This window comes from Alexandromys fortis, unplaced genomic scaffold (assembly GCF_014885135.2).
Source record: "Alexandromys fortis isolate MF-2015 unplaced genomic scaffold, M_Fortis_MF-2015_v1.1 scaffold_26, whole genome shotgun sequence".
In the NCBI taxonomy this organism is placed as follows: domain Eukaryota; kingdom Metazoa; phylum Chordata; class Mammalia; order Rodentia; family Cricetidae; genus Alexandromys; species Alexandromys fortis.
In genome coordinates, this window is record NW_026067894.1 from 7194483 (window position 1) to 7215162 (window position 20680).

At 53.4% G+C, this 20680-nt stretch overlaps 1 protein-coding gene across 1 annotated transcript in view; it reads left to right on the top strand.

Annotated features, from left to right (window-relative positions):
• Man1c1 (mannosidase alpha class 1C member 1) overlaps positions 1–11760 on the top strand; it is a 142664-nt gene extending 130904 nt beyond the window's left edge. The window contains exons 9-12 of the mRNA XM_050155642.1: positions 4174–4393; positions 6669–6841; positions 8355–8470; positions 9591–11760. Coding sequence (XP_050011599.1) covers positions 4174–4393; positions 6669–6841; positions 8355–8470; positions 9591–9717 — 636 coding nt within the window. The 3' untranslated portion in view covers positions 9718–11760. The remainder of the gene's footprint in view (positions 1–4173; positions 4394–6668; positions 6842–8354; positions 8471–9590) is intronic.
• The last annotated feature ends 8920 nt before the right edge of the window (positions 11761–20680 follow it).

Below are 20680 nucleotides of genomic sequence, written 5' to 3' on the forward strand. Positions count from 1 at the left end.
GGAGATTGATGTGAACAGTTGGGTGGATGCACGGATGGGTGGATAGGTGGTCTCTAGGCGCTGTTTGATGGCATAAGTCTGCCTGTTAATGGGAGTGCTTATAGGAGCACACTGAAGCAGACTGCTCAAGCCGTGGGCCTCTTAAACTGTGGACTTAGGAGTGAGAGGTCTCTGCCTGGCCCCCTGGTGCCACGCCCTGGCATGAAGCAGTACGGCTCAGCTCATTCCATCTTAGCCCTGACTGCCCTTGGCTTTGGCCAGCGTCCCCTACAGGAGGATTGCTTTCTTTTCTTTCTGCAACTCTCTGCAGAGTAGACATTAAGTTAACGAGTGCAGTGCCTCGCGGCCCTTAGGGCACACTGTGGCTGCAGCTTCAAGGGGAGAGATGGCCATGAATTATTAAGCAGTCTGGAAGCCTCAGAAAGCGTGGCTGAGCAGAGAAAGCTCCCACATTTGATCTTCTGTTAGGAGCCTGGGGCCGCAGACCCTGAGTGAAGGGCAGGCCTCTGGCAGGTCTGGGGCTTTGAAGAATATTCTAGTGATTCCTCAGCCTTGCTGGCATGTTGGAATCACTTAGGAGACTCAGACCCCTTCTCAGGCTGGACCTCAGCAATGGCGCCAGACCCTTTGGGGTGGCCAAGGGATACCTCTGTGGAGCTTCCCAGGGATGCCTGTGTGAGCAAGGGCTGGGAACCTGCAGGCTCAACCTGGGTCCAGTTGGAGTGGCTAGGAAGATCCAAGACACCCCACAGACACACCCTTGAGACCCATAAGAGGAGGACACTTAAGGAAGCCAAGGGCCTTGTCACTGTAGCCTCCCAGGGAGTCCCTGTATTCATGCCCCCTTAAAGATAAAGAAACCAAAAGGCCTGGCCACACCACAGCAAGAGCCAGGGCAGGAACAGGGGCCTGCCTGATGCTAATCCTACTGTCTGTTCCTGCACTGGCTGGCTGCAAGTCACTTGGGTCCCTGTAAGAGAACTCAGATGAGCTTCCCAATAGGCATAGGAAGGAACTGGGCCAGGCACCGAGCCAGGTCACAATACTCTCTCCTTTGGGCCTCACCATAACCTGCGTGTGAGCTTGCATCCCCATTCTACAGGTGAGCAAAGTGAGCCTTCAGAAAAGCGGGAAGTGGCCCAGAGGTATCCAGACCCCATCCCCTGACCAAACTCAGCCCCTCCGTGCCACATCTTAGAACGTGAGCCTTCTCCAGGCACAACACCCCCATGCCATGTCTTATGGCTTTAGGCTTTAGTTTGGGCTAAGGAGATGGTTCACTCTATAAAGTGACCAGAGTTACTCTCCAAAACCTACCTGAGCCCAGCACAGTGGCCTACGTTTATAATCTCAGAGCTGGGGAGGCAGAGATGAGGGTCCTGAGGGGGTCTCACTGGCCAGCTAGTCTAACCAACAAGCCCAGGATCCCAGTAAGAAAGCTTGTCCCCCTAAAAAACCAAGCTGGACAGCGCTTGAGGAACACCTTTGGCTGCCCTCTGGCCTCCACACATAAGCGCACACATTACAAACATAACCACACATGCACAGTGCACACATGAACACGCACATATGAACACAAACAGAATGTGGCCTGGCTTCTATCTCCACCCCTGCCTGTCTCTATCTCAGTCAGAAACACAGATCTGTGGTTTCCTCAGAGAGGCCGACACGCAGCCTGGGACTCACCCGGCCTGCGGGAGGGGGCCTAGAAGGTATTGTTTCCCGGCTGTGTGGCGTGGCATCCTGATATCCCAATACATCTTCTTTATCACGTCCAACACATAGGTGGTTCTGGGGCCCTGGATTCACCCTGATGCCTACCCCCTGCAGTTGCCCAGATGCCCACCCCCTGCAGTGACCAGCTGCTGGGACCCCTCTCTACCCAGGAGCCAGTGCTGAACCTAGAGCAGCCCCGCCTAGCAGCTGCTCACACTCCAGGCCTCAGCACACTCCCCACGTGGAGCTGGTGCCCCAGCAAGGCACCTCATCAGCCCCTTTCCCATCTGCCACTCAGCGAGGGTTCCGCAGCCAGACTCCCAGCCCTGGCCCTGACAGGAGAGGAGAAAGAAAAACAGATCCAGAAGCCAAGGCTGTCTTCGTGTGCCAGGTCCTGGCTGGTGGCTGACAGCTGTGTCAGGCGACACTCCGAGGTGGGGATAAGGCACTGGGCGCAATCATGCTCCAAGTGGAGAGTCAGGGGGTAGGCATAAGAGGGCTGGCTGACCCTCCGAGAACCCCAGTGTGCTGGAGGAGGCCATCCAGGGCTCAGAATGCAGAGTGGGCACACACAGCCAGAGACAAGAGACCTCTCTGACCTCATTCTACAAAGTAGAATGTCCATATTTCATCTTGAACCCTCATTTTTTTTCTTCCTGACTGCAGGTCACAGACAATCATTCCTGCATGCATTTGACAGAGACCGCTGCACCCAGAGCTAAGCCCATCCACAGTGCTACTGTGTCCCTAGCCCTTGGCCTCCCCAAAAGACCCCGGCCTCTTGGGATATCCAAACGGGGGCAGGCATGAATGGGAAAAGGCCAATGAGACTGGGGAGGCTGTGGGTAGAGGGCAGGAGACAGCTGTGAGGACTTATGGGCAGTGTCTCTTAGGGACTCTGGTGCAAAGAGACAAAGCTGACATGGCACAGAGAAAGTGTGTAGCCTGCCCAGTGTCACACAGCAGAACTGGTAGAAAAGAGATTTGAGCTCACAGACTGTGTGCCCAGGAACCAGTCTTGAAAACCAGTGACTCCTTGGGGTCCAGATCAGGGTGCCTTTGAGACCTAGTGGGGCCTTCTTTCAATGGTACCAAGAATCTGTTGAGGTTGCATAAGGGCCTATAAAGTGATCCATTCATTTAAGAGTAGATTAGAGGGATGAAGAGATGGCTCAGAGGTTAAGAACTCTGGCTGTTCTTCCAGAGGTTCAGAGTTCAATTCCCAGGAACCACATGGTGGCTTACAACTATTTGTAATGAGATCTGGTGCCCTCTTGTGGCCTGCAGGCATACATGCAGACAGAGGACCAGTAATGTTCCCATGGGTCTTCAGCTAAAGCCAGGATTCATGGGCCTATGGAGGCCAGCTCAGAGTTCCTGGAACTATTGGCAGATGGTACCCCAACATCATGAGTCATTTCTCAGGGACCCCTTTGTACTAAAAGGAGTCTACAGAGCTAGCAGAAGGAGCGGCGCTCCGGTGGGTGACGAGGGGGATCCTCCCACGGTCAGCATGGAGGGAGAAAGCACTGCTGAAGCCCTGGACAGAGGCAGAGGTTCATTTTCTTTATATATTTCTTTTTTCCTTTTGGTTTTTTGTTTGTTTGCTTGCTTGTTTTCGAGACAGGGTTTCTCTGTAGCTTTAGTGCCTGTCCTGGAACTAGCTCTTGTAGACCAGGCTGGTCTCGAACTCACAGAGATCCACCTGCCTCTGTCTCCCAAGTGCTGGGATTAAAGGCGTGCGCCACCACTGCCCAGCGAAGTTCATTTTCTAATGAGACACAGGGGCCTCCCTCCCACAAAGGCCGGTAGCCACAGGAGGGCTAGGAACTCCAGAGCCTTCTGGATGCTGGAGCCCAGACAGGCCAGCAGCCTTCAGGCCAAGGCATTCTTAGCAGACACTGCAGTGGAGAGGAAGGAAGCCTCGTTGATCTTTATTTTACTCATTGTGATTACTGTTGGATCTGGGAATCTGACTCGGTAGACAAGTTTGCACATCAGGCATTTTTGCCTGCGGAGCCATCTCACAGGTCCCATTGTAAAGATTTTTAAATATTCTTTAAAACTCCGTTGAATTATTATTGTTGTTGTTTATTTTGTTTTTCAGCCTTTAGAGATTTACTTGTTATTTTTATTTTATGGGTTGGGTGTGACTGTGAACCATGTGAATGCAGTGCCTGCAGAGGCCAGGAGAGGGCGTCAGATCCTCTGGAACTAAAGTTACAGAGTGTTGAGCTGTTATATGGGTGCTGGGAACAAACCTGAGTCCTCTGGAAGAGCAGCCAGTGCTCTTAACCACTGAACCATCTCTCCAGCCTCAAAAATGTAGATGTAAAAGGCCTGTGTTACATCCTAGCTTCCAGAAGGACAACCCTGCCCCCCACCCCGTTTCCCTGTGGCTCACTTGTGTCTCCCCTTCTCTCCTTTTCCCCACTGGGATGCTCCTCCCCCCTTCAGGCCATAGATACCTATTTGGTGAATGTCTCTCCTGGGGGTCTGACCTACATTGCCGAGTGGCGAGGGGGAGTTCTGGATCACAAGATGGGACACCTGGCCTGCTTCTCAGGGGGCATGATCGCCCTTGGTGCTGAGGACGCTAGGGAAGACAAGAAGGCCTACTACCGAGACCTCGCAGCCCAGATCACCAGAACATGCCACGAGTCATATGCCCGCTCAGGTAACCCTGCAGGGGGAAAAGCAGCAGCTGATACCCAGGTTAGATACCAGGAAGCACTAGCCAGAGCAATAGAGCAGTGGGGGGCAGGGGGAGCTCTTGGTATCATCTGCCCTGGGAAGTTACCAGAATCTGAGTGAGAGGCAGTCCTGGCACTGACTGTGTCCAGCACTGATAGGTGTCACTACTGAGCCCCGCCCTCGGACCCCCAGTCCCCAGCCCCCCTCCAACACCCATGGCAGATTGACAACTAACCCTGCAAATCCCCTGCCTGCACGGGTCCCTCTACCTGTCCTCTGCAGCCATGTGGCTCTCACCCCGTGTCTAGCCACTCTTTGATTCACGACCACCACCAAGTTGCCATTTACGCACACCTGGCAAATGGTCAGTCTAGGGGTGTGAGCCCCAAGCCTCATTTTATACTTGGTGAAACAGTCAGCCCAGAGAAGGGGAACTGACTTAGTGAGGGAAAGTCCCCTGGCTGAGAACCAGGCCCTGACAGCCAGTCACACACACCCCACATTGTCCCCCTCTGAAAGCGTACAGCCCAGCCTCTCTTAGGCAATAGAGCTGCCTCTCTGAGCCACAGTCCCGACCTTGGGTGGATGGGAGGCTTCATGCTGCACTGAGCCTCCGTTTTCTCCTCTGTCCAATGGGAGAACAGCATGCAGCTGCCTCAGCCATGTCAGATTCCACGAGCCAGCGTCCAAGCCGACCTGCAGAACGAGGCTTTGACGTGTCTGGGGCTGGAGCTGGTTCCAAGTGGGACCTAGGAAGTCATATTCGTGCTGGGCCTGAAATCGGGTCTCCCGTTCTTTCCACGGCACTGGCTGGGCCGGGGCCATAAGCAAATGGGAAATCTCAGGAATAATAAAGAGCTGTTTGTCTGGACAATCATCCAGGGCTGTAAAAGACAGGAGCTTAATTGAGCAGCTTGTCCCAGCCAGCCTGGCTCACCCGCTGCCGGCTGCACAGCCTCCTCCTCCTTCACCCCATAAGGAACTTGGCAAAAGCACTGTTTCCCAGTGGCAGAGCCTCGGGGCCACCTAAGACTGAGTGGGGTCCCAGCTGACTCTTCTTTTGAGAAGATAAGCCTCCAAAGTGCCAACAGGCTCTAGAGGAAATCCCACACCCGGGGGCCTCATGGGTGCCAAGGCCAGGCAGGATGGGGAGAACATGTAGAGCCCAACTCAGCCACGCCTCGCTGTGTGGCCTCTACTAAAATGCTTAGCCTCTCTGATCCTGTTTCCATACATGTGAGAGAAGACTTGCCCTTAGCAAAGGAGAAAGGAAAATGGAGGATTGGGATGGTGTAAAGCACCCGGTGGAGCCCTTGAGACCACAGGGGCGGCTGTTCTGTTCTGTACACATTGGGTCCTGCAGAAAACCAACTGGCAGTAGACTCCCGCCGAACAAAACCTGGGCCCCATCAAGGCAAGCGCCCTCTGCTTGGGCAGGGGCTTTCCTGGGCTCCTGTCATGGTTAGGGTTTCCAAGGCTGTGGTAAAATACCATGAGCAGGAACAACCTGAGGAGGAATCCATTTCATCCTAATCTCTCGGGTCACGCCCCATCACTGAGGGGAGTCAGGGCAGGACCCTGGAGGCAGGAACTGAAGCACAGTCCGTGGAGAAGCATCGCCTACTGGCTTCTTTCCAAGGCTTGCTCAGCTTGCTTATCTGCCCCAGGACCTCCTGTCCAGGGGTGACACCGCCCCCACCTTGGGCTGGGCCCCCCCACATCAATTATCAATTAATACAGTACCCCACAGACTTGCCTCCAGGCCAACCGCAGAGACACAGTTTCTCAATTAAGATCCCCCCCCCCCACCGAGATATGTCTAGACCATAACCAGCCCACCAACCCTGATGCTCCGGGAGCTCCTGCTCAGTGTTCTCTTGGGTGGTGGTGGCTGTGTGGAAGGCAGGGAGCTGGCAGGATTGGTGGACAATAAAGATCTGATAAGTCCTTTTTTGTTGCTTTGAGAGGATTGAGTCAGGTTCTGAAATGTAGCCCTAGTTTGCCTATAACTCATTATGTAGCCCAGGCTAGCCTCAAAATCAGAGAGATCTGCTTGCTTCTTCCTTCTGAGTGCTGGGATTATAGGTGTGCACCACCACACCCAGCTAAACTGCTAAATTCTTCAAGCTTCAGGGAACTTGCTGTGGAGGCTCTGCACAGTTTGACGCAGCCCCAAGAGGCATCCAGGTCTATCCTAGACAGCGGCCACAGAAGCAAGAAGCGGGGTTCTGACAGTTTTTGCGGATCTGTTCCCACAGACACCAAGCTGGGACCTGAGGCCTTCTGGTTCAACTCTGGCCGAGAGGCGGTGGCCACACAGCTAAGTGAGAGCTACTACATCCTGCGACCTGAAGTGGTGGAGAGCTACATGTACCTGTGGCGGCAGACGCATGACCCCATCTACAGGGAGTGGGGCTGGGAGGTGGTGATGGTGAGTGTGGGGGTGGCGGGTGTCCCTGGGAAGCCACAGTCGCGGGGGCTTAAAGCCTCTGGCTCGGGAACTGCAGGAAGGCAACCAGGCCGTCCTCTGGCCAAGGGATAGGATTGTTCAGGAGGCTGCAGAGCCAAGAGTGCAGCTCTGGCAAAGCCTCCCTGAGGTGAGGCTGAAATTGCTAAGGAGAGTCCAAGTGTCTGTGACCTTGGGGACATGGCTGGTGGCCATAGCTAGTACCATCTAGTTTTATGCTCTGGCCCTGGAGCCTGGATAAATTGTTAGAGATGCCTCCTTTGAAACAGGACCAGCTGCCAGCCAGCAGCTCACCCTGCCCCATGATCTTCCCTCCATCCCAAGCACTAAGTAGAATCCTGGCCCTCCCAGAGTGTCTTAGTCACTGTCCTGTTGCTGTGAAGGGACATCATGACCAAGGCAACTCTTAGAGAGAAAGCATTGACCTTGGGCTTTGAAGCCCTGGATCTTGACCTTCAAAGGTTTTTGTTTAAGATTTATGTTCATGTTCTGTCTACATGTACGCCTGCATGCCAGAAGAGGGCGCCAGATCTCATTACAGCTGGGTTGTGAGCCGCTACGTGGTTGTTGGGAATTGAACTCAGGACCTCTGGAAGAGCAGGCAGTGCTCTTAACCACTGAGCCATCTCTCCAGGCCCCCAGAGGGGCCAAATGTTTTGTGCTCATGTGCATCACTAGAGCAGATGTGGAGAAGAGCAGAAGAGCCCCCAAGAGGCTTCTCAGCAATGGCTCTGTCTGAGGGCACCCCAAAAGGCAATGTGCTTCAGCAGTGCCTCCCTCTCTCTGGAAACACAGCACCATATATAAGGTTGGGATCAAGAGGTCATTGAGGCGAGCTGTAACGAAGATTCGTTAGTTGTAGGAGTGCCAGGGTTCTGAAGAGAGTTTAGCCCCACAGATGTGGGGGGGTTCCCTGTTGGAGAATCCACGAAAGGGGAAGGCCCCACACCACGTAGTTTCTAAGTAGACTGTAATATGCTCTTGCAGTCAGATTTCCATGTTGCCCTTTGTGACAGTAGCCACAGCAAGTGACCTGTCATCCCCAGGATGCCTGGCCCACAGACCCTACAATGCACAAAACTGTTTCTGTGTGGAACAGGAAGCCCACATCCCCCCTGATGGCAGAGGCCTCCCTCCAGTCTCCTGAGTCTGCTCTCAATCCCAGTGGCCCCTGCAGATTGCCAGCAAGAGTCCTTGACCTTTCACCTCTGTAGTGAAAGTGTCAGTCACCTGGTCACCTGGGCCCCTGGAAGGTGGAGAAGCCTGGGCTAGATTCAGACAGCGAATTGCTCAGTTCCTCGGGGAAGCATAGGGGCCGAGTTCCCAGAGTGGGCGAGGGCAGTGTGGGCAGGCTGAACCTGGGAGAAGGACCTGGCCTGGACTCCCCGGTGGCCAGCCAAGGTTTGGCATCTGTGTGTTGTTGAGCTCTGGCCACCGGGCATCTCCTCCTCACACCAAGGCTGCTCCCTTCCTCCAGGCCCTGGAGAAACACTGCCGGACAGAAGCTGGCTTCTCGGGGATCCAGGATGTGTACAGTAGCAACCCCAACCATGACAACAGGCAGCAAAGTTTCTTCTTGGCTGAGACGCTGAAGTGAGTGCAGCTGTTCCTGGGTCAGGCCAGCGGCTCAGGAGTCACAGGGCAGAGTGGGAGGGGGGGGATACATGTGGGATGGAGGCTTAGGGCTACCCAGCAAGCCGAGCTCCGGCCAGGCCCCAGCACTGACCACAGAGGTGATTTTGCAAACCCCTTCACCTGGTCCTTTGCCACTCAGCCACCTTCCATGTGACATTGATACTGAGCACCATTGGGGATATCCCCCTGTGACCTCTGCAGCCCGGCTGGGAGTGCATGGCAGTCTCCTGTCTGCTTCCGGGTATAGTCCACTGTCCTGCTTACCCCTCTATGCTTCTTTTTTTTTTTTAAAAAAAATATTTATGGGCTGGAGAGATGGCTCAGTGATTAAGAGAACTACCTGCTCTCTTCCAAAGGTCCTGAGTTCAATTCCCGGCAACCACATGGTGGCTCACAACCATCTGTAATGAGGTCTGGTGCCCTCTTCTGACCTGCAGACATACTCACAGACAGAATATTGTATACATAATAAATAATATTTTAAAAATATTTATTATGAATACAATATTCTGTTTGCATATATGCCTGCAGGCTAGAAGAGGACACCAGACCTCATTACAGATGGTTGTGAGCCACCATGTGGTTGCTGGGAATTGAACTCAGGACCTTTGGAAGAGAGCAGGTAGTTCTCTTAATCACTGAGCCATCTCTCCAGCCCANGAACTCAGGACCTTTGGAAGAGCAGGCAATGCTCTTAACCGCTGAGCCATCTCTCCAGCCCCCCCCCCATGCTTCTTACACTCATGGTCCCTTCCAGTAAGCCCCCCCACCAGAGTCTGGGGTCCCTAAAGCCTGGCTGTATCACTGCTGCAGGAATTTAACTGTTTCTTGGGAACTGGGCCAGAGTTTGGGCAGGTGCAGACCCAGTGCCGCCTGATGCCCAAGTCTGCAGGGCTCACAACAGGGCAGTCAGGTGAATGAAGCAGGGATGTGGGCCAGGATTATCAGGTCCTCTGAGCCCAGAGCTCCGAATCCCTGTGCTTTCCCAGGGCCAACCCCGGCAGGTGTGGGTGTCCCCTCACATGGCCCTCCTCCCCCTGGGCGCTAACCACTCTCTCACTCCTGCCCCGCCACACAGATACCTCTATCTTCTGTTCTCTGAAGATAACGTGCTATCGCCAGAGGACTGGGTGTTCAACACCGAGGCCCACCCGCTGCCCATCAGTCACTGGGACAGCTCCACCATGGCCGGGCACCGCCACTAACCCACTGTCTCCACGCCCGTGTCTCAGGGATGCCTCTACTCTCTTGGGATCCGGGACCGTTCTCAGAGGCACTGGGGACGGAAGGCCCATCGTGGGCCAACCCTGGACGGATGTGTCGGACAGGCGACTACTTTTCCTCTGTGAGGAGACAGGAGCTGGTGGCTGCACCAGCATCGGGCCCAGGCTGTGGTCCCCGGAGCCCATACGTTCCTTTCTATGGGGGGATTTCTGCACCCCCCCCCACTTGCTGTCACAGGGCCAAAGGACTGGAGGTTTGCATAGCCACACCATGGATTTGATTTGATTCCTTTTTGGTTTAGGGAATTGGTTTTGCTTGATTTTGCATTTTTTTCCCACTTGAGTTTTATGACGATTACAAATAGTTTTCAGAATCATAATCATGCACCTTCTGAAACGGCGTCCCCTAACTCGAGGAGACCTTGAGTGTCGCACACTCGCTCGCGCTCTTGACCCGTCTGTTTTCAACGCCTCTCACCCCAGCACCAACCTGTTCTACCACGTGTCTCCTGCTTTATCATTTGAGGAGGTGCTCCCCTTTGAGTTGGTCCCCAATGTTACCAGTCACTAATGCTATTTTCATTACTGTCCTGGAAAAATATGTGAAGTAGAATAAAGGAGTTTATTGAATAAGAGATAAGATTGGACTCATTGCCCACCAGTGGCTCCTGGGAAAAGCGTTCAAACAGTGTCATCAGAAACAGTCACCAGCCAGCAGCAGAGCTGAGGTGTGATTTAGCCAACCATTCCTGCCTCTGTAACCTCCCTTCAATTGGCCCAAGTAGATCCAGGAAGTGTGAGGCCCGCCCTTTGGATAGAGTTGGGTATGCACGCTCAGATGGAGGACTGGAAGAAGCCCAGAGAGGTGAAGCTGTCTGCCCAAGGTCACACAGCCAGGAAAAAGGCAGAAGTGCATCTTCCTCTGGGATCTCCTGGCCACCCCAGCCATTCGTTTATCTGCTGCCATTCAGCGGTGCTTGGGGAGCAATTGTCGTGACCAGGTGCTGCAATTCAGACCAAGGGCAAGGCTGGCAGTGAGACAGTCACTGTCCTACGGTCAGGGACTCAGATCAGACGGTGCCCCTAGGTCAATGGAATAACTTCAAATCATTGGAGGTACCAACAAGGCATGAGGTTGAGCCAACAATAGCCAGGACCTGGCTCAGGGGTTAGGGACAATAAGGAGACTTTTAAGCCAAGATAAGTAGGAAGTTATAGGAAAGGACATAGTGGGGTGAGGTCTGCCAATCCAAACCCCCTTCCCACCCTCCCTATGCCAACCTCCGCTGCCCTGTGAACCCAGAGGCCATCTGCACGGCAAGGAGCCCACGTCACTACACTGAGGTGCCAGGATTTCCTTTCCAAGCTGGTCCTGCTTGCAGCCTGGCCACAGCTGAGATCCTCAGGAATGTTGAGTCTTTCCTTCATTGGGCTGCACTTGTCACCTGGCCATCGAGGTATTGGAGCTCTGAATTTGGTGACCCCCCCCCCTCTCCCACCATGTGTGCCCAGGCAAGTCACCTCACCTCTCTTATTCACCAGCACAGATTCAACCGATGAGATGCCCCTGGTACCCTATGGTCCAGGATCTACGGCCTCCTTGTTCTGCAGGCTCAGACACTGCAGCTCTTCCTGAGCAGGGCTGTGCATGTGCAGTCCCCGGAGCAGGAGCCCCTGGCCCTCAGACCATTGGTCACACTTTAATCAGGGGTTGCAGAAAGGGGTCTCCTGCAGCCCACAGCACACAAGTCAAAAGAAAAGGAAAACTCACCACACAAACTCCCTGCACAAACATTGTAGGAGAATTTAAAAAAAAAATTAAGATAATTAGGAGGAGAACATGATCACCAACCCACTCTCTGGAATGAATAACTTATATTTTCTTCTAGACCCTTTTCTATGAATATATAGAATATATATTTTACAAACATGGTATCAGCCTGATGCATATTGTTTTCTTATAACCTGCTTTTGCACTTAACTATATATTGTGAACCTCTTTCCATGTCCACAAATATACACGTATTTCAGCACATCCTGGCTGTGTGGTTTTCCACTGCGTGCCGTCTCACGCTGTGCATCCGACGCCCTGATGCTGGGCATCTGGGTCTGTGTCTCTGGGGCCTCTTAGTTAAACAGCAACAAAAGCATGGGTCCGTGTCTCTGGGGGCTCTTAGTTAAACAGCAATGAAAGCATGTATGAATTACCAGTGGGATGGACGCTCCCAGAATCTCGGGAACAAGGGAACGGCTAGATCTCAAGAAGGATAAGCGGTCTGGAGAGATGGCTCAGTGGTTAGGGACACTTACTGCCCTTCCAGAAGACTTTGACCCCTGGCACCCATGTCAGACAGCTCCGGCAGATCTGTCACTTCTGGCTTCCACAGGCACCCACACACGTATGGTAGACTCTCACACACATACACACAAATTATTTAAGAAGACAAGAAAGAGGAGTTGATGGCCGGGATTCTTCATGACCAGGGGTGGCCTTCCGGGTCCTCAACAGGATGGCTGAGCCCAAAGCACCCAGGTCCTTCTCTGTCTTTATCCCACAGAGCTTGGCCTGAGTACTAGCTGGCCCATAGTCTAGGTGATTGGTACAACCACCAAGGCCTGAGCGTCAGGTGTTTGTGGAGGACGTAAATGAGGTAGGTCACTACCTACGTAAGGGGCCTTGAACAGAGTGGTAAGGAGAGCAGGTGGTTCCATTTGCCTGCCTTTTTCCAGAAAGGTAGAGAGCTGTGAAGAGTCCCCTGGCCTCTCCTCCCACCCTGCCCAATCATCCCTGGGCTATGTCAATTAGAATGTCTCTCCCTCCATAGCCCCCCAGCTCCCCGCTGGGTCCATGTCACAGGCTTGTCCTTTGCCTTTCTGCTGGGAGCAGCGTGTAAAACTGGCTGCTTTAGCCTCCTTCCTCCAGGAGCGAATGCTCTTGCAGGCAGTGAGCCACCACCCTGTCAGCATAGACCACCGTACCAGGGATAAAACAGAAGGAAAGCCCCAGGCGGCTAGAAAGAGACAGGCGCTGGGGATGATTCAGACCCAAGAGGCAGGAGAGGGCCTGTGGCAAGCCCCAGGCTACCCTTCCCTACAGCAGCCTGCACCCCGTGCAGCAGCCTGCACCCCCTCAGCAGCCTGCACCTCCTGCAGCAGCCTGCACCTCCTACAGCAGCCTGCACCCCCTGCAGCAGCCTGCACCTCCTGCAGCTCAGCAACAGCTCTGTGCCAGCCTCTCACCCCCTGCTCAGGTCCCGAGCCCTGGGGCATCATGGTAAGCAAAGGGCACAGTCTGGCCAGGCACCTCCGTCAAACTGTGCATGTGGTCAGATAGCCATCCATGCTGGGCGTCGGGGAGGTAAAACCGGTGGCTGGAGAGATGGTTGAGTTGGTGAAGCACTTGCCATACAAGCATGAGGACCTGAGTTCAGATCCGAGAACCCACGTGAGGGCCACACTGGGTTGCACCTGTCTGTAATCCCAGAGGTGGGGAGGCGGACTGAGGGCTCCCTAGTCCTACTTTGACCCCAAGCACCCATGTCAGACAGCTCCGGCAGAGCTCCCTGGCCAGCGAGTCTAACCAAACTAGTGACGTTCAGGGAGTGACCCTGCCTCAAAACTGCAGTGGAGTGGAGGCTGGAGAAGTGATGGGGGTTAAGAGCACGGACTGCTCTTTCACAGGACCCAGGTTTGGTTACCAGAACCTGTGCTGACACTCCACACCTGCCTGAAACTCTCGCTCCACGCAATCCAGTGGCCTCCTCTGGACTCCCTGGGCACCTACACTCACACATGCATGTACCCACACACACAGAGAAAAATAAATTTTTTTCTTTTCTCTCTCTTTTTTTTTTTTGATGGTGGAATAATAGAGAAAAACATTCAACGTTAACCTTTGACACACACATACCCCACATTGGTATACACACACACACACACACACACACATACACCTCACACAAAGCAAATGGAGATCCTCGGGGAACACCCTAAGGCTTAGATGAGTCTCACACTACGGGCACAGAGCAGTGGCAGAACACTGTCCAAGCTGTGCCAGGTCCTGGGTTCCGTCCGCAGCATCCACAAAGAAATGGGCTTCCTCGTGCTTTTGCTTTGGGAGGTGGCAGTCGCTGTGACATGGGGCTGCAGCTGTCCCGGCACCTGTCTGTGGGGTCACATGGCACAGGGCTGAGTGGGCCTGTGGGGGAGTACCTGCTTCACAGGTGTCTGCTGGCGGAACACTCGGGTTGCTCGGCAAGCACGCTTGGCTTCCTAGATTTGAAAAATGTTTACACCTGCTCAGCCTGGCTCCTAAATCAGACCTTCTCGAGCTAAATGTTCCCATGACGCACCTGGGGACCTCATTAAAGAGCAAGGTGGGGAACTAGCTCAGGGGATAGAGTGCCTGCCTCCCAAGCGTGAGTACCTAAGTTCAGATCCCCAGAACCCATGTAAAGAGCCTTTCTCAAAAGATAAGGTTAAGCACAACTCAGGGAGATGCCTTATGTTGACCTCTGGTCTCTGAGTGTGTGCATACACACACACACACACACACACACACACACACAAGAGCAGGATAGTGCATGTCTGGATCTCCTGCAGATATGACTGGACCAGGACTCTGAGCAGCCAGGCCTGCTCTGGGGCCACCCCTTGATTGGCTGGCTTCCCTTTGCACCCCTGAAGCTTCAGTAGCACTAGGCTGGAGTCCAGGGACCATTATTGGGGTGACATAGGTGCCTGAGCTGTATGCAGGACCTACATCAAAACAGAAGTGACCCATGATGTCGTCACCTCTGAACAGGCAGAAGGGCAAGGAGACAGGAAAGGGCAGCTGGTGCCTGAGCAGAGCCGGCCAGAGGGATTTTCTGAGGTTCTGCTGCCCGGGATTGGCCACGTGCCTCAGAGATGAAAGGCTGAAGTTCTGGCAGGTGCGACCCAAGTACAGGTTTAATTTTCTTCATTTCGTTTAAACAGCCACATGTGATTCCAAGCTGCCGTTTAGCCAGCATGGAATTAGAACTTGGATGGCGAATGTCCTCCTCAGACCCTGCCCGGCCCTCAGCCTCGGCTCCGTCGCAAAAATGATCTGAGCACAAAACGTTCTGTTTGGGATCTCAGGCGTCCCCCGGTACACAAGTGGTTATTTTTATACTGTTTTCTCCTTTGGCTGTTTGCCAAGGACACCCCTGGGTTTTGTCCCATTTTGGCTTTTCTTGCTTGCAGTTTATCTGCAGATGGCTGAGATAGGTCAGGGTAAGCTGAGAGAGGAAGGCGTCAGAGGGCCAACCCGGTCTCTGAAGCCAGGTGGCCCCTGCCCTGGCCTGTGTGGCCCTGGGCAAACCCCTTAACCTCTCTGAGCAAAGCTGCTGGGTTGGTGGAGACATTGGGATTATTGAGTAGACCCTTGCAGGGATGCCGTTCGCAGCAGTGACAGTTGGTATTGTTACTATGCCAACGTCTTTGTAAACTGTAGCGCCCCGCTTAAACGTGAGACAAAACACTGTCATCGGAAGTTCTCCTCTTTTAAACACAATGCTTCAAAACTTAGAGAAAACAGCACGAAGCAGGCCCAGGAGACAGAACAAACTCTCCAAGCAATGAATCCGAATGCTTTTCTCATTGAGCAAGCCTTTGCCATTAGCCCGAGTCCGTCGACACTGGGAAACAGAGATGAAGATTTGCTAGCTGCCCAGGGGCTCCAGCTGAAGTCAGGTGGAGGAGAGAAAGTGCTGACCCGGAGGCCCCTCCACCTGGGGGGTGTTGGAGGCCCAATGCACTCTGGTTCTAGATCCTTCCTGCTGCTTGGGAGGGGGGAGAGGCAGGGAAAGCTAACACATCACCTGCAAAGGGGCAGCTGGCACAGCCAGTCAGCGGTCCCCCAGAGGCGGCTGTGCCCTATAAGCTCTGCCCAGCACCCCAAGTCTACACAGCTCATATTCCACTCACTGGCTCAGGACAGTTGGGTTTCGCTGATTTTTGAAACAAGGTCTCTCTCATGTATCCCAGGGTGGCCTTAAACTTCCTGTGTAGTTGTGACCTTTGATTCAACGGGACCATGATGCCCTCAGTATGATGTGGAGCAGAACCTGGGACGGTGAGTCTCTTGCCAGCTGCCCATCTGACTTTAACTTGTGGAAGACCCCATTCAAACCGATGTTGGGGGCCTGTGTGGGAGTCTCGGCTATCTCCGTTTTCATGCCTACTCTAGTCCTAGACAGCACCAGGGTGTGTGTTTGTGTATGTGAGTGTGTGTGACGGGCAGGGGGCGGGGGGTATGTAAAGGAAAACTCAGATCGGACATTCAATGACCAGCACCCCAAAGCTCTCGCCAGGGAAATCAGCTGGTTCTCAGCCCTGCCCAGTGATACCCACAGTCAGGGGGTGTGGCCAGATCACTGTTTCTTTGTTTTTTTCAAAGGCCACAGAAATTTAGTGGGTAGTGAGGTTAGCCAAGACAAGGCCTCTGTTCCCACTGGTCTAGAACCGACGTCCATTTGGGTATCTTTGGGCATCTGCCTCCTTCCTTTGAAGAACCACACAGGAGCCTCAGGAAACAAATCTCTCCCTGTCTCTGGACACCACAGGAGCCATGCCAAGCCCATCCAGGTCTCCAATACAGACCTTCTTTCTAGCTAAGCAGTCCTGGCCCTGCCTGTGCCTGTGAATCCCGCCAAAGCCGCATAGCACCCCCAGGTACAGTGATCTGCAGCCACACCAGCCAAAGGCCCACTTCTCCTCAGCCTCCTCCGATGACCTCATGGATCTCGTGGTTTTAGATGCCATTCACAGGCACCTCTGGAATTAGTAGCCCACAGCCTTCTTCCCTGTGGTCCACAGTCACACGGAAAGGTGACCTCCAACACTAGCAGTGTGAACCAGCCTGGCAGACTGGACCAAGCAGGCTTCTCCCTCAGGATGGCTCCGGCAGCCGGTGAGCTAGAGGCCAGAGTCAGAACTCAGAGCCACACTGCTTCCTCTCTCCCTCCAAGCCACCAGCAGGTGCCAGTTCTGGCTCTAGAACCTTCTTTGCACCTTCCAGCCTCTCTCCTGTACCTGTACCGGCTCAGCCCAGGTGATGTCGCTCTCAAAAGGACAGCTCCAGCCTTTCTTTTCCCCCTTTCCCTTCTCATTAGAACGGAGTGATGCATGCTGGTAACCCCAACACTCAGAAACGGAAGCAGGAGGATCGTAAGTTCAAGGTCATCCTCGGCTACCTAGTGAGATCCAGGTCATACAGAGGTACAAGAGATCTCTCTCTCAAAAAAAATCCCCAGTAGCTGTGCTGATATCATTTACATGCCACAAAATCCATCCATTTGCGGTGCATAATTAATATTTTTAGTATAGTTATAGTCACTCTGCCATCACCCTCATCTAATTTTAGAATACAAAACAAAAACAAAAACTGTCCCCATTAGGAGTCGCATACATCCTCCAACCCCAGGACGCAGCACCCCCTTCTCCACTCTGTCTTCATGGGTCTGCCCACTCTGGACATTTCCTGTTAATGGCCTCTGCATCTGGCTACATTCCCTAAGGCTTAGCTACGCTGTCATTTGCATTCAACCGCAAAAACCGGGTTGTTTCTTCTCTTTTGGCTAGTACGAGGGTTGTTGTGTTGAGCTTTCCTGAGTTTGTGTGTTTGGTTTGGTTTTCAAGACAGCGCTTCTCTATGTAGCTTTAACTAGCCTGGAACTCGCTCTGTAGATCAGGCTGGTCTCGAACTCACAGAGATCCACCTGCCTCTGGTTCCCAAGTGCTGGGATTAAAGGTGAGTGCCGCCGCCACCTGATTTTGTTTCTTTTTGTTTGTTTGTTTGTTTGTTTGTTTTTCTTTAAGTCACAGCAGACCATCATAGTACATGCTTTGCCATCCAATTCTCAGGACACTGAGTCACAGCAGAAGGCCAGCGCGGTCTGCATAAGGAGACTCATTTCAAGAGGTGATAACAAGTTCATCCGGCATGATGATGCACACCTGTAATCCCAGCACTCAGGAGCCAGAGTCAAGAGGACCAGGAGTGAGTTCAAGGTCGCCCTAGGTCACATGGCAAGTTAGAAACCAGTTTGGATATATGACACCCTGTCTTGGGGATGTTGTGGGGGAGAGTATGTCATGCTTGGAAGGAAACTTGTAGCCATAGCCTTGATGTCCCCAGGTCCTCGGCTGCTGCTACTCTCCCCGCCAGTCACGCTGCCTTCTTTGATCTTTTGTTTGTGTTTATTTTGAGATGTACTTGTTTATATTTTATGTGTATAGTGTTTTACCTGCATATATATTTGTGCACTATGGGCGTGTAGTGCCCACAGAGGCCAGAAGGCATCATCAGATCCCCAGAAACTGAAGTTACAGATGGTTGTGAGCTGCCATGTGGGTGCTGGGAATCGAACCCAGATCCTCTGCAGGAGCAGTCAATTGCTCTTAACCCCTGAGCCATCTCTCCAGCTCTTTAGTTCTTGAACACGCCACACAATCTCCACCTCGGAGCCTCCACATTTGCTTTAATGTCCTTACAGTGTACAGCTTCGTCCCATCCAGGCTGCCATGTAACTGTCACCTCTCAGTCCAGGCTGTCCACCCTGCCCGCGTCATTGTACCCATGTCTTATTTTACTTGCTCCCCCAGGACAACCATTATCTAACCTTAGCTCAATATGTCAGTTCCCTGCTCCTGCAGGACAGTCTCCTCTGACAGAGGAACACCTTGTCTTCCTCCCCTCTGTGTTCTGGGGTACAGCAGAGGTGCCCCTGCTCCAGGGATGCTCGCGCTATTCCTGCCTCAGCCCCGGAAGCCCCAGCTTCCCCAAGCAGCACTGTTCTCTCGTATGCCGCTCTTCCCACTGCTGCCAAGGTGACAGAGGTAGAGTCTGAGTAAAAACTTGCTTTCCAGGGCCCCAGATGATGGAAAGGAAACAAATGGCCCTCCCTGGCTTGCTGCCATAGAACTAGGGGAAAGTGGGAGGGAGCAGCAGCGCCCCCTGCAGGAGCTGCGGTCTCTTCTGTGCTAGCACACCAAGGAGTGGGGAACAGGAGGCTGCAAGAGGATAGTGTGTGTGTGTGTGTGTGTGTGTGTGTGTGTGTGTGTGTGTGAGAGAGAGAGAGAGAGAGAGAGAGAGAGAGAGAGAGAGAGAGAGAGAGAGAGAGAGAGAGAGAGGGGGGAAGTATCACAGAAAGCACAGAAACACAAAAAGGCAGGCCAGGGCACAGGAACCCCCCAATCCCTGCTTAAAGTACCGCAGCCTGGCCAGGCCCCACCCCACCCTTATGTCCCTCCTGAGCTTTAAGAAACCGGTACCCCTCATTCCCAACCCCCACCCCTGCACGGGCAGCAGGGGATCTATGCCTTTAACAAAAAAAAACCCGGTGAGATAAATAAAAGGAACCTGGCAAATTCATCTCCCCTCCTTTGTTTCCCGGGTACCTGCCTCATCAATCTTCCCTCCTAACCTGCTCTGCCCTCTGTTAGCTGTGCTTCCGCAGAGAACAGAATTTGGTTTTCTAATGGCATCTGTTTTATGTGGGGTGTCCCCAAACATTAGCTGTAATGAGTTGGAAGTGGCACAGTTAGGAGCTTGGGACATCAACACCAGATGTCAGGCCCTCCGCCTCCTCTGAGGATGTGCAGTCAGAGCACAGGACAAGGCCAGGCCAGCCCCACAGCCCTGGGACATTGCAGGAAGGCGCCTCTGCAAGGGACACTGTGGAGTGCCCACCCCTGGAAGGCATGAATGGGTGCTGGGAAGGCAAGGCCCTGCCTTCGTGGCACTGTGGCAACTAGGGACCAAAGTGCTACAGAATAGCAGCAAGAGTCGGGTTGTGCTCACCTCGTTCACTGAATCTGGGGGCTGACTGTTATCTAGGGTTGCTGGCTGGTGAGCTCGGGGTTCACCCACCACCCTCCCAGTGCATGTGTGCCTAGCACTGGGATTACAGATAGGTTCCTACGCTGACTTTTACATGAGTGCTGGGAATCTGAACTCAGGACCCCACGGTTGTGCAGGCCACCAAGGGCCCACTGAGTCATCTCCACGGGCGCCAGCCATGTTCAATAAATAGCCCAGGAACAAAAGAAGACAACATCATGAACCAGCCGATCCTGTCTAGCACACCATGGCCTGGACTCCATTAGTGCACGCAGCCCGGGAGTCGCTGGTGCATGGGAGTTGGGGGTGGTCTCCAAAGGCTGCACCTCTTTCCTGTAGACTGAGTGGTGTCTAGAAATCCAGGCCCGATGCTCTCTGGGAAAGAATAGTCACCTTGGGCCCTTGGAGCCGGATGTCGTGAAGCCTGACAGGAAGTAGGACTCGAGGGGCTGGACCAAGAGGGAACCATTTCCTTCAATTGGATTCCTTTTCCTAAAGCCCTGCCCTGAGCATGCCCAGTGTTCTCCCGTGTCAGCCAGATCCAGTTGTTAACAACCGACACTACACCACCTGCCGAGCTTGCAGTCCCAGAAGCCTTTGCCTCCCTCTCTCCACGAAGCCCAGAAGGGTCTCCAAGACCCTCCACACACAGGAGTAAACCTTGACCCTGGGCTGTGAAGGTCCTGGCTCATCACCTGTACGTGATAAAGAGCAATCTGAAGAAGGGCCCTTCAGCTGGACCAGGAAGGGGAGGTGCGGGCTTCAGCCTCGTTTTTATGTATGGCTAAAACCTGTTCAGCTATCTTCTGTTCTGGTATTATAGTGGATATGGAAACCTGGTTCTGTGAGTGTGTGTGTGTGTTGCACACGCGTGTGCACACATAGGCCAGAGGTCGACATCACAAGTCTTTATCACTCCATATTTTTTGAGACAGGGTCTTTTATTGAAGCGGGAGCCAGCCTGTTTCGCTAGGCTGACTGACCAGCAAGTCCCAGGGATCTTACCGTCTCTGCCTTCCTTTGTTACAGGTAGAAGTGTGCGGGCGAATCTGGCTTTTTCACATGGGTGCCGGGGATCCG